Source organism: Clytia hemisphaerica, unplaced genomic scaffold, assembly GCF_902728285.1.
Source record: "Clytia hemisphaerica strain Z4C2 unplaced genomic scaffold, Clytia hemisphaerica genome assembly, whole genome shotgun sequence".
Classification (NCBI taxonomy): Eukaryota; Metazoa; Cnidaria; class Hydrozoa; order Leptothecata; family Clytiidae; genus Clytia; species Clytia hemisphaerica.
In genome coordinates this window covers 192722-205567 of record NW_027103678.1, presented here as the reverse complement: position 1 = coordinate 205567, position 12846 = coordinate 192722, and the positions used below count along the sequence as shown (strand labels likewise).

At 34.8% G+C, this 12846-nt stretch overlaps 1 protein-coding gene across 1 annotated transcript in view; it reads right to left on the bottom strand.

The window, feature by feature from the left end:
• Positions 1-1930: 1930 nt before the first annotated feature.
• The window catches only part of LOC136803669 (phosphoinositide 3-kinase regulatory subunit 4-like), a 38551-nt gene continuing 27635 nt past the window's right edge, over positions 1931-12846 (bottom strand). Inside the window, exons 17-29 of the mRNA XM_067060390.1 lie at positions 10960-11130; positions 10203-10386; positions 9623-9703; positions 8934-9109; positions 8408-8467; positions 7592-7722; positions 7183-7267; positions 5679-5782; positions 4832-4942; positions 4301-4426; positions 3414-3571; positions 2987-3162; positions 1931-2212 (exon numbers count right to left, since the gene is read on the bottom strand). Of these exons, the coding sequence (XP_066916491.1) occupies positions 2005-2212; positions 2987-3162; positions 3414-3571; positions 4301-4426; positions 4832-4942; positions 5679-5782; positions 7183-7267; positions 7592-7722; positions 8408-8467; positions 8934-9109; positions 9623-9703; positions 10203-10386; positions 10960-11130 (1771 nt within the window). The 3' untranslated portion in view covers positions 1931-2004. The remainder of the gene's footprint in view (positions 2213-2986; positions 3163-3413; positions 3572-4300; positions 4427-4831; positions 4943-5678; positions 5783-7182; positions 7268-7591; positions 7723-8407; positions 8468-8933; positions 9110-9622; positions 9704-10202; positions 10387-10959; positions 11131-12846) is intronic.

Sequence of the window (12846 nt, the reverse complement as noted above, 5' to 3'; positions counted from 1 at the left end):
AATGATGAACATTCGCGTCATTGGTAACAAACTCTGCAATTCGTGGTGGAAGTTTTTGTAAGAAATTATTAAGTCCTTGTAAATAAGTTTATTGGTTTTATATATTTCTTAATATTATTTCTTAATTATAATTTATAAAAATTATCAAGAGTTGACTATAAATTGATAAAAATCAAATTAATTGTCTTTTTTTAACCATTTTTAATCAGAGGAGAGATGATTTAATTTCACAGTTATGTTTTTTCTCATCTCATAACGATGGAAAATATTGATAGTGGTTTGACTATTTCTGACTCTGACTATTTCGCACTATGTATGATAATTTCGAAAGTCTATCACAATATAATCTGCAACGGTAAAAAAACGGCTGAAAATTTTGATAGAATTTTAACTAGAAAGCTGGCTAGTGTTTGTTAAGGCCTTCATCAAAATCTTTTTTAACAAAACTTAAAAAAATGTCAAATAATGCGTATCTTCAACAACCAGTACTCTTAGGTTCCAAATAAACGGGTCCCCCTGCTTGTTAATTTTTCGAAAAAGTTTCAACCCCCAGACCTTATTAGGACCGTTTATTACCCCCCCCCCCCCCCGTTTATTAATTTTTAATTTTTTTTTCAACTTTCAAAGAGAAGGTCCCTTAGTCTGCTGTAAATGGCCTGATTTTAGCCTATATTTACCTTATTTTTGGGTTTTTGTAATTACAGTTTCCAACCCCCCCCCCCGTTTATTTGGAACCTAAGAGTATGTATGATTTGGCAGTAAATGACATAAAATCATGAAAATAGCGTTATAATTTTATTTTCACGGTGACGTTCCAAGATCAAAGCTTCACTCGTTTTGAAAATATTTATAATAGCAATGTTATTGAAAAAATATATATTTTTATCTTCTACATTTTCCAATCTTTTTAAAAAATTTCTTTATAATAGTATTCCATTCCTGAATATCTTTTCGACAAGTACTGAACCATTATTTGATTCTTTTTCTATTTGAAGTTATAACCATCTGTCTACACTGCAGATTGTTTTGAGACAGACCAGAGGAATGTAAAGAGATGGAAAAACAGCTTTTCTGATTACTCAAAGTTCAACGATCACTTCTATTGAAAATTCTATTGTAAAAACGTTGATTAGGTCATCAAATGAAAGTCCAGAAAAGACGGCTCGCCATACAAATCGGACGGTTTCTACATGATTTGACGATAAAAATGAAAATTTGTTTTTCCTTTTTTGCCGATTACTAGTTCAATTTTTAAAAATAAGGAGCAATATTTTTACCATTGTATAGCAAAAGAAATTCTTGACGCAATGATATTAAATTGGCTCTTGTAAAACTGTCAGAAGTCGAGTAAAATCAAGATGAAGTTATAATTTTCTCGAGCTCTAGCTTTCCATATTATGGTGCGGTCATGATGCGGTTATATCAGTAGAATCGCTAGGGAATTCTGAGCAAGAAGATATAGGTACCTTTTCGTATAGGAGAGGTGTACCCAAAATATAAGCCCTGAAAGTTTGCGCATAATCAGGCTTGAAACAAAAGAATTTTGTCACAACACCCTAATTATGCAGATTTTTTATAGCGACAACAAAAGAAACCTATTTACTCCCTTAAGGGCAAGAGACCTGGTATATGACGAGCCGTTTTTCCATTGTTTTCAAGAAGCTGTTTTTCCATCTCTTTACATTCCTCTGGACAGACTAAAGCAATATTGAGAACAATTTCTAGCTTTCGACATGAATAGACCTTTTCATAAATTACGTCACGTACATCACTTGCCTCGTATTCAAACAATTTCCATGTTGATCATATCCCTTGAGACATCAAATGATTTTTTTTATGAATAGAAAGAAGTTGCAATAAAATCCGCTGGGAGTTAATCACCATGGCAATAATTTCAAAGCGAGGCAAGTGTTGTTCGTAACGTAACCTATGAAAAGGTCTATTCTAGAAAAAAAACCTAATATCAAGAGTGAAATGCATCCAAAACGACCAAAGATAATCTTTCTATTTCCAAACTTTTATAACACCATCTTTAGAGCAACTAATGAGAAGATTTTGAGGCTCTTTAGTGATGGCAATGTCCGTTATACAATCATGATGTCCGGTAGGCGGTTCATCAATCCCTCTTCTCGGACGCTCGTCTATCGATAAATTTGTTCGTTTCTTTTCGTATGTTTCATAAAAGACCTCTGTACCATCAATCATACGGTTACTAAAAATAAAAATTATTAAAAAATAGTAATACTTAAAACAATATTTGTCATTTAAAGGGACATTACAGTAGTAAAATGTAAACATTGCGCGAACCACGTGTCATTAAAAAGAACAATTAAAATCACGTGTCCAAAACAAACTTGTAAAACAATTGAACAATCAAAATTAGCCATATTTGGTTTGATTTTTTATTTTGACATGTGACATTTGTTTTAATTTTGTATCCGCTGCATACAGTTTGTGTACAAATTTCGCAAGTACTGTTATGTCCCTTTAAGACCTTTAGTGGCATTGTCAAATCTCAAATTATTCAAAGGTCTATTGTAAGCAGAAATTGATTGTTTAAGATTAACTGGCCCTCAGTGTCACAAAAGTTAAAATCTTCAAAAATCTTGTCTCCGAAAGGGCTAAAAATCAAAATATTCCAAAAATATAAAAACATCGCGATAGGGAACGAGTGTGTCGAATCTCAACCAAACAGGACAATTTTTGGAGTTACCAGGGCTGCCCTAAAAGTATTTGGGACATACAGGCAGAAAAACAGACATTTTTGGATTGAAGTCGAGAAAAGTTTCTAACATTTTGAGTAATTTGTATAGATTTTCCCATATTTTCAGCAGTCTTAGCCATAACAGTAAACGACGCTTTAAACATTTCGTCCGACCTATGACCCGAAAGGCGCTTTTAGACCCAAAATTAGAAAAAAATCAAGATTCAGTTCAACTGCACAAATCTTATAAAAATTAGAATTCTCAATTTGTTAAGCACTTACTTGCATTGTAAATTCCAATGATCCAGATTATCGGTGGCTGACCCCGTCACGATAGACGATTCTGAAGCTCGACCCAGGTCCCAATACCTGATACGTTTGTCTGTGCCAGCCGTTATGAAACTTGCCGTTTGTCCGTTATGTGCACCGTGCAGTGCGAGAACTGTCTCATGTGATGGCTTGTAAAGTTAAACGAAAGAAAATTAAATTAGAACTAGCACAATAAACTTCAAAATATAAGGCGTTTTGCGATTGATATGTGCTACGGTCTGGATTTGCAAATTAAACAAATTCCCAGGATAGGAAAAAATGCGAAATCCTTTTGTACCCCTGTTTCTAATAGTCAGTTGTCGATATTCTCCTGGAACATAGTAGAAACTTCCAAAATAAGGTTCTCAAATAATCTCATAATGATAATCAAACAATTTACCTGTGAGTATGTGAGAGGAGGGTATTGACTGGCCCACAAAGTGTGTTTCTTTGCAGCTGTCTCCAAATCCCACATGGACACTTCGTTATTGCCTTGGAAAGAGGCGACGATCCATGAAGGTTGTAATGGATGATGACAAACACGCCGAACACGTGCATCTACAAGATAGGAGATGATATTGAAAGCTAGCTTTCATGTCTTACCATGAAATTTTAATTTCCAATGTTCTTTAGAGTTTACTTTTTATTAAAGCCAGATTTACATTATGTTTTCCGAGGTCTGAATCGCAGCTTCAAAAACGCTGAGTTTGCAAAAAGATTGCAGTTATTCAACCAATCATCAAAACAAAAGATAGCGCGTGACGTAACTTAATTGTTCGATTCAACACTACATGTCTTTAATATAACATTTTAATGACCAGGTAGGTTTACAAGGGAGCTGTGGAATGTTTTTGCAGAATAAGAAAACAGACTCATGAATAGATTTAAATGATGAATGCTAGGAACTATACTGTCTTTGGTATTACAAAAACAATTCCTATCTTGATTGATTAAAATTGGCAAATATAACATTGCATTATATATAGGCTTCACACATATTATCCCTTTGATATGTTTTGATATAGGGGATGCTCATTGTGAGTTGCCCCCGTCTTTGTGTTTTTGTGTTTTAGAAACTTGATTAACTAGATTAGTAAGTTTTATATGAGATTTCATTAAATTTTAATGGCTAGAGGCTAATACAACCATTAGATTTTTAAACCTTTTTAAGAAACTTGAAACAGGTTACCTTAAATTTAGGGTAACTCTCGGATGGGAATTTGATACACGATTAGCATCCCCTATCAAAACATATCAGAGGGGATACGTGCAACCTATATCACATACTTTCTCGATGAACTATTCGGTTGATAGGTAATTGAAATCTCATATCCCAACAGACCAATGCACCGTCAGTTGTTCCGCATGTTGTCCAACACTGTAACGTGTCCACTGTGAAACTTGAAATCAATCCTTTAAGAAATATGACGAGAAAACATAATATCAAACAATCACTATACAATTTAAACTTGATTCTTGCAAAAGATAAGCTTCCACGCGGATATATCATCCATTATTAAAGCAACTCCTTCTTTCCGATTTAAGTAATATACTTTAGAGAAAGAATAATTCGCTAAAATTAACCTTCGAGAATCGAATATTTTCGTTCTCGACGATTCGTTGATTTTTATCCCAAAGGTTAAAACCAGACTTATTCTACACCCATTAAACCTAAAAAGTATCCAAATCACTCTATCAAGTTTCTTTGGAGAAGTTTTCATGGTTCAAGGTTAGATTTCGAGGAAATTTCACAAGTTAGATTTTCAAAATTGTTTGTAAGACCAAAATTGCAAATCACAATCTTTTGAAAACACAAACCTAGCTTTGTATCGTTCTTCAGTTTCCAAGCGAACTTTTCTTTAGGGATGCGTAAATCCCAACCGCAAATATATCCATGTACTGTCGCGTAGGCGATAATTTGTTGAGAGCCTGAAGGTAATTAAATGAAAGTACAGAAAGTTGTAGCTAAGGCATAACTTAGTTTTGGACCGTTTTATACCAGAAGCGAAGTTTAACTACTTACTAGTCACTCTATCAAACTAAAGAAGTTAAAAATTACAAAATAATTCTGCAAAAAGATTCGAAAAAAGATTCAAAAAATGATGGAAATCATTAATTTTAGTAGCAATGTACTCAAAATTTTCTCAAATCTTAGTCTGGATACCACCTTTTTGTTATTTAGTACTCATTAGTACTAAAAGGATTTTTAAGTTTTTTTGAGGTATACCGCAAAGTCACTAACCAACTCGATGTCTGAGATTTTAGTACTGCCCCCCCCCCCTGATTAACACCATTCCAAGAACTCCCAAGTCTGAAAATAACGAAAATAAGAATACCTTATCGGCTCTTATACCCTAAACCTTTGTTAACACTAATTGGTTCTTATAAAAAGACGTTTTCGGGACCCTAAGAGAGACTTTTTCCAATTTTCTTGTCGATTTTCACTCGATTTTTGTCCAAATTTTTGAAAATCACGACACGTCGAGGGAGATTTTTCAATTTTCGTGAATTTTGGACCGTTTCAGTGAGTGAATCGGTCTTTTGTAACCCTTAGAGAGACTTCAGAGGGTGTAAAAATGGGACCCTTATGGCTTGCACATAACCGAAACCCATTTTGCCTAAGTACACTCCCCTTCGAGAAAAAACTAAATCACAAAGACCATACCAGTATCAAATTGATGCATATCCACAGCAATTCCTTCATCTTGAAGATTCAACTTCTTTTCGATCATCAAAGGTAATTTGTTGGGGCCATGTCCTCCATCAATTCTTTAAACAAAAATAAACATCTTTATTCTACAGCTGATCATTTAGGGCAAAAAGTTTTGTTTATTTTTTAGCGAGTCCCAACATACACGTTTTTTTTTTTTAAGAAACTAGTTTTACCAAGCAGCCTCAATGTTTCTTAAGAAATCGGCCTTTTGAGCCTTAAATGTTTCTTACATGTTTCTAAACTTTTTGACATACAGTAATCAGCCTTATGAAAGGCTGGATTGGAAGGTTCTTAAAAAAAAACGAATTAAAAAATGTTATTTTCTCATTCTCAGCCTCAGCATGTTTCTTAGATGTTTCTTAGTTTTTAGACATTCTGAGCCTCATGTTTCTTAAAAGTGTGTTTCTTAAAAAAAAACAACGTGTAATTGGAACTAATTTTCGCGGGAATTAATTTTAGCGTTCTTAAAATTTTTCCAATTTCATCGAAAAATTTGGAGAATCCCTAGGAAAATGAAAGAAATTTGTCCAAACCATGAAAATTAAATTATTGATAATATATTGACTCTTAAAATGGTGTTTTTCAGCCAGAAACAGTTATTTTGTCCACTTTTTGCACTTTTTGAAGCTTAATATCTCGAGTACAGAAGTAAAATGTATAACAAGTGCTTTGAAAAGTCGAGCGATTTTACAAATTAGAGGTTGAATATTGACCGTCAACCACTTTTGTTTTGCGGTTGTACAAACAATGGCCATATATGTTCATTGTATGCATCACTATCATGTCTTCGACATCACATCATCGACCTAATAGCTGATTGGCTGTAAGTGACGTAAAATCAGTCAATACGTCACTTGCAACCAATCAGCTGTTGGGTCCGCGATGTAATGTTAGCAGACATTATAATGGTGATGATCATGTATATGCGGAAAAAATTTGAGCAGAATTTATATTGTATCCTCATATTATTTCATATAGATTTCTTGACTTCGCTTTTCAATTTCTTTCTTTTTCTCAGAAAAGTTGAATATCTAATACTTGTACAAAACAATTCAATCTTATTTCCCGTTCTCTGAACTAAAATGATGTTACGAGTGTTGAGGATGAGCAAAGTATGATCCACTTTTTCCCAGACACACTGGTGGACAATGGGCTTTTCCAGAAAGATTCTTTACCCCACTGTTGAGGGTATTGATTTTTCGAAGTATCGAACCCCCTGGATATCCTACTTTATTAGTAAAGACACCTGGATATCCACTCTTAAAAATATGCTCAACTCCTGGATATCCTCTCTTATAAAGATGCTTAACCACCTGGATATCCTCTCTTATAAAGATACTTACCCCTGAATATCGTATTTTTTACTTGAAAAAAGACTTACCCCCTATATATCCGCTCCCTTGTAGATATTTTACCCCCTGGATATCCACTTTTGAACAAAAATGATTACCGTTACCTGAAAACGTGTATAGAAGCATCGTCTGAAGAACAAGCCAATGTTTTTGAATTCTGACAAAATGTCAAACAATTGATCTTACCAACTAAAGAACAATGAGAAACAGGTAATTTGTCGATATTGTTTGCTTACTCATCAATCTAAACTAAAACCTTGTACGATGTTAAAATGGAGAAGGATCCTCAGCCCTTAAGATTTCTAAATAACTAAATTGATATTTTGAAAGATTTGGCCGCCTGATCATTAAAATTGATTTCAAAATTTAGTTATTCGTTTTTTGGTAGAACTTCGGGCAAAATTAAAATTCAAAACGGTGTCTGAAGTGGTGTCCTCTTAAAGAACATCAAGTGGCCAAAGAAAAACACATAGCAACAGTAGTGATCTCAAAAAATAACGCCTAAAAATTTACCTTGTTTTGTATAGTTATATTTTGAACGTGTAGTTAGGGCTTTACCATCTAGCCTATTGGTGTCCCATATTTTGACAGTCGAATCATCAGAAGCCGTTGCAAAGAACTTACAATCATCACTTAAAACCACTCTAAAATAACACATCACTTTTCTTAAATAAAGGAACCGGTAAAATTCACTTTGGCAGCTGTTCTTATTATTTTTTCAGTCTTAAAATTGTTATTTTACAGAGGAAACCTTCCTGGGGACATCAAACTTTTCTATACTTTTAATGTTCTCGATAGCTTTAACCTAAAGGCCTTTTTTTAACAATTCGAACATTTTTAGAGTCTACCTTATCCCACTTATACAACTATTTAAGTACTTAACACGGGTAAAAAAAGAGTGCGACAATTTATTGAGGCGAAAGGCAGTGTTTTTGAAAATTGCCATGGCTCAAATTTTGTTAGACAGTCATAACTAACATGATTTGGGCCAATTCGCGCTTTTGGGCCAATGACACCACTAGTTATTTTTGTGTAATAAGGTAACCTATATCCAAGAATATCTTCAAAAATCGGAAATCTCAACGAGCGGGTCAGTATCATAGATAGGGCTAGATGGCGTACTTTTGCTCAAAAGTGTGCCGTGGTTAGGTTGGCTTAAAGCACGACAGCTAGCCCCTCGGGCCTTATAAATCTATGGTCAGTACGCCTCTTCTGCACCATGAACATCTCCAAGCTAAATCTAGAACAATTTCAATTTCGAAACTAGCCACTTTGGAAAGGATCAAAAATAAAAAGAGAAATTGGTTTTTGAAAGATGAAATATTTCACCTGTTGACAGCAGCCTTGTGTTCGTGAAGATGTGCAACCAATTGTCCCTTCGGTTTCCAACTGAAAAATTCAAGGCAAAAAACTTATGCAAACGCAAAGCAAAATCAACATTAGGATTTTTCAATTTGTGATCGAGCAGTGCAAGAGACGAAGAATTCATTCGTTCTTGTGTTGACCAATTCTGTGTAATACGCCAATAATGGGCTCTTCCAGGAAATGTCCGTACATAGAGGCGTGGAGGTTGTAGTGGAAAAATCTGGGGAGGTAGTGAAAAATCTACAAAATTGGCCCTGTCCAGGGGGTTAAATTGCTCTGTTTGGAGGTAATTCTGCTCGGTTTGAGGGTTATTTTGAATGTCCAGGGGGTCAACTGATGCTTGTCCGGGGAGTCAGACCTGCTGTCCGGGGGGTCAAAATTCACGATGTCCGGGGGGTAAATTTCTAAAAAATAATATATCCTCCACCCCCCATGTCCTTTAAAGTAGAGATGTAGTCGAAAAATACTAAAAAACTAAAAATCTTTATACCAGTTCGGTTTGCTTTTGTTCTCCATAACATTTGACAACAATGTTTGTTTTTTGATGTCCGAAACATATTGATCCCGTTTGTAGAATGCTAATCTTCGGACATCTTGTTTACATTGTGCATATTTCGCTTGGTCAGTCATGGCTGTGTACACAGTAGCCACGCCCTCTCCTTCGATCTAAGAGGTAAAAGAGGTAAAAGTTTACTTTGACCAATACCGCCAGGAAAATGAAAGAGATTGGGTGGATTTTAAGAGATTGGAGGTCGGTTCGCAAAATTTTGTCCACGCTAACATTTTAGATCCTCTATCCGTGAAAAAAGGCAATGAGGAAATTAATCCGCTTAAAATTTGTTGAGATTTTAGAGGAAATTTTAACTATAAATTAGAAAAAAATTTGAGGCCTCTGAATTTATTTTATTGTATGAATTCTATTCCTTTCCAGTTCACGAAAATATCGCTTTAAAATGTACTGTCAATATTAACTTTGCCAGTAATGGGTTGAGCAACAGAGAATTATTTTGAGATAATAAATAATACTAAATCAAACTAAGTAGAAAATAACCAAAAAATAATGGGAGGGGAGGAAAACTGTTTATATAAACCAATATTATACCGTAACAATTATCGTATTATGATATAACACTCATATTATTGTATTACACGGATTATAAACGACTCCAGTCTACTAACCCTCACACTTGCACCAATGCGGTCTTCCATATCAAGCGTGTCCTTGGTAGAGTCAATTGATATTGTTCCTGGTTGCGATACCTATATTTAACAAAGTAAAACAAAAAAAAGATGAAATCAAATCCACCAATTAAAATGAGTTAGAAATCAGCCCGCTATTGATAAGGAGACTGAGAAGTGGTGAGGCAGCCTGGCAACGATTTTAAAACGAAGGTTTTGTTGGCTTTTCAAAGACTGATCACCATTATGAATGCCCATTAGTGTTTATAAGAGTGTATCTTGAGACCTTCAGTTTTGTGATATATCAGCTGTAAGTCGATTTAAGGAGGGCGGTACATAGAATCTCTTAATCGATGACAAATCGTCATTGCGTTGTTTTTCCAAAAACATATCGATATCTACAAAGCTGCGTTTGAACCATTAACCGCCAAACGCCCACCGTCTATCTGGCGACCAGAACAGAGGGTTTTCCCATTCTCCAACCGAGTGTTATTTATCACCCGCCAAACGAGCAGCAACCTATATCACATTGTATGAATGTTAAAACAACGTTGCGTGCCCCTACTTGGGTCTGACTCACCTGTATGGACTGTTTAGAAGATTGTCGATTTTTGCCGCTTTGTATTTGTTGCTGTTTCGCTTCCGCCCGATTCTCCGCCATTCTGCATAAGTCCATTTCACGCCTCTCCAAAACGTTGGAGAGAGAAGATAGGTCTAGCAAGCCTGGATATAATTGCTCGTTACTACCTTGTTGCATGTCCGGGCTAAAAGGCGATCGAGAGTATATGAACGTATATTTATGAACGTATATTTATGAACGCTTTATAAATGGTTACGATGCACTAATACTAGCACAGTCATATTGGAAAGATAGTATAGGCACAATAAACAAACCCAAATGAACTTCCCTTTAAAATTTGTATTAAAAAAGACGACCTACGACGGTCCACGTTGCTGGACAAACTATTTTTCTTATGATTATGATGTTTGAAAGCCTTGTCATTAAGCAGTTCTTATTTCTGTACAGCCAATGGCCGAAAGACATTACAAAGTCATACAGTTTTTCCGGGAAAAAGCGGAACAGAATTTTTGTAAAAATCTGAAATTATTACAAAAAAATGGAATCCGTTTTCAATAAATTGAAAAAATAAACTCCTAAGGCAAAAAGATATTTTGAATGAAAAAAAGGAAAATCGAGTCATGGCTGCTGTCATAAAGCAGGCATAAATAGCAAAGGTTTTCATTTAGATAAGTTCTGTCGCGCTTTTTTTCGGACACACTGTATACCCAAGACGTTTAATAATTGGACGCTAGGAAGAAAGAAATATGCATTTTACTTTGTTTTATAGCTGTTCAGCCTGAGTATGACATCTTTCAACTTGACCAGTTTCTTTTCGACTTTGTAGTTCATGCCTTGCGATTTGAGTTTGCGTACGATTTGCGATAACGCCTCGTTACTGGATGGGACGAATTGTGTTTCGGTGTTCTGTTGGTGGTGATGCTCTAGTCTAAAGGAAACCAAACAATTTACTATACATACCATAATGAAATAAACATATATTATGGGTATCATCATAACAATTCATGATATTCATGACGTAATGTTTCCTACGGAAATACCCCGGTTTTAGCCAGTAGTGGCAAATTTGAACTAGACAAAAGTTGCATAAAATTTGCCACTACTGGCAAAAACCGGGACCTTTCCGTAGGAAACATTACGTCATGAATATCATATCAATACAGTCAACTCTCTCTTATTAGAATCTCTTCATTAAGAACATTTTAAGGCTAAGGCTGTGGATTGTAAAAGACCCGATTTCTTAGGAAAATTGACAGAAATACTCAAAAAATGGTGAAAATAAGAACATGTTAAGAACATTTTTAAGCTTAAAACCGGAAAATTTAAAATAACATTTAATAGGATTAAACTAGTGTATATGTATAAGAATTGCGAAGCGATCCAGGCAAGTCACTCGATTCGCAAGTTGCAAGCAAAATATTTATAGGGTTACACACTAGAAATTGCAAGTTAAATAGATTCATAATCAATTCGTAAATTTAAACCCCGCGAAACCCCGCCAACTGCTCATGTTCAGGAAGACCGAGCCTCTTTAGAGAGAGACACCCAAACACTTCAGGTGTGCAAACTTACGACGTTTACTTCTACGGATTCGAGGAAAATTATATGATTTCTTTCATGAATCGTTGTGAAAAGTTCAATAATCATTTGTCCGCCCTGAGCCTTGAGTATTTTTATTTCTTAGTTTTTGTTTTAGACTCGTTTTACTTCCGGTTTCGAACTCCTTGCGTTCAAAATCGAACTTTTGAATCTTTCTAATTCTAAATTTCGAACGTTCGAATAAAAATAACATTCGAAAACTTTTTTCCTAACATAAACACCCCTGTGTCATAGACCCGCTGGAAAACTTGGCAAAAATTTTGTCCCGGGAGGGAGAATACCTCTCTAGCCTCTTCAAAAGGTCTTCCTGCAAAGAAATCAGAGAATCAAAAAAAGTTAAACAAACTTTAAACATCACTCGGTTTATTGAGACAACAGGGATGTGAAATACAGAGGATTTCAAGACTAGAATTTAATAGAAATAAGTTGACTTATGTAGTTTCGAAATTCAATAACCATATTAATTAGGAATATTGTATTACATCGTAAATTCTGAAAGATTTAACAAAGTTCTAAAATTATATATAAACGATTAGCGCTGTAAAATCCTGAGATAAAAATAAAGAAAAACCAGATTAAAAAACTGAGATATAGAAAGTATTCTTCAACGATTCTACTAAGTAAAACCTAAATTTTACTGGTTGTGATTTTTTTCAAAGTTATGGGAAACTCTTATCTTAAGTTTGCTGGAGGCAAGACTTGGCAGTCTTTTACCCTCTTACTCGAGTTGTTGACAAACAGGAGCAAACTCTTCACATAAAAAGTAAAAAATCTGTGACTTTTTCTCGGCTGTAGCACAGGAATTTAAAACAGTTAAAATGCATCCATAAACATTATGTCATGTTTTGTCGTTGTATTTCGACATTTTACAAGTCATTACCATTAATTACCATTACCAACAATAAAATTCTTTATAATACAGTCACATGTCAATGTTATATCTCTGACCATCGATGCGTATTCATAAAAAACAAACAACCAAAGATCCCACATCATCGAGGGTCGGTCAAGCCAAAATTTCATAAACAAAGACAAACAAACATTT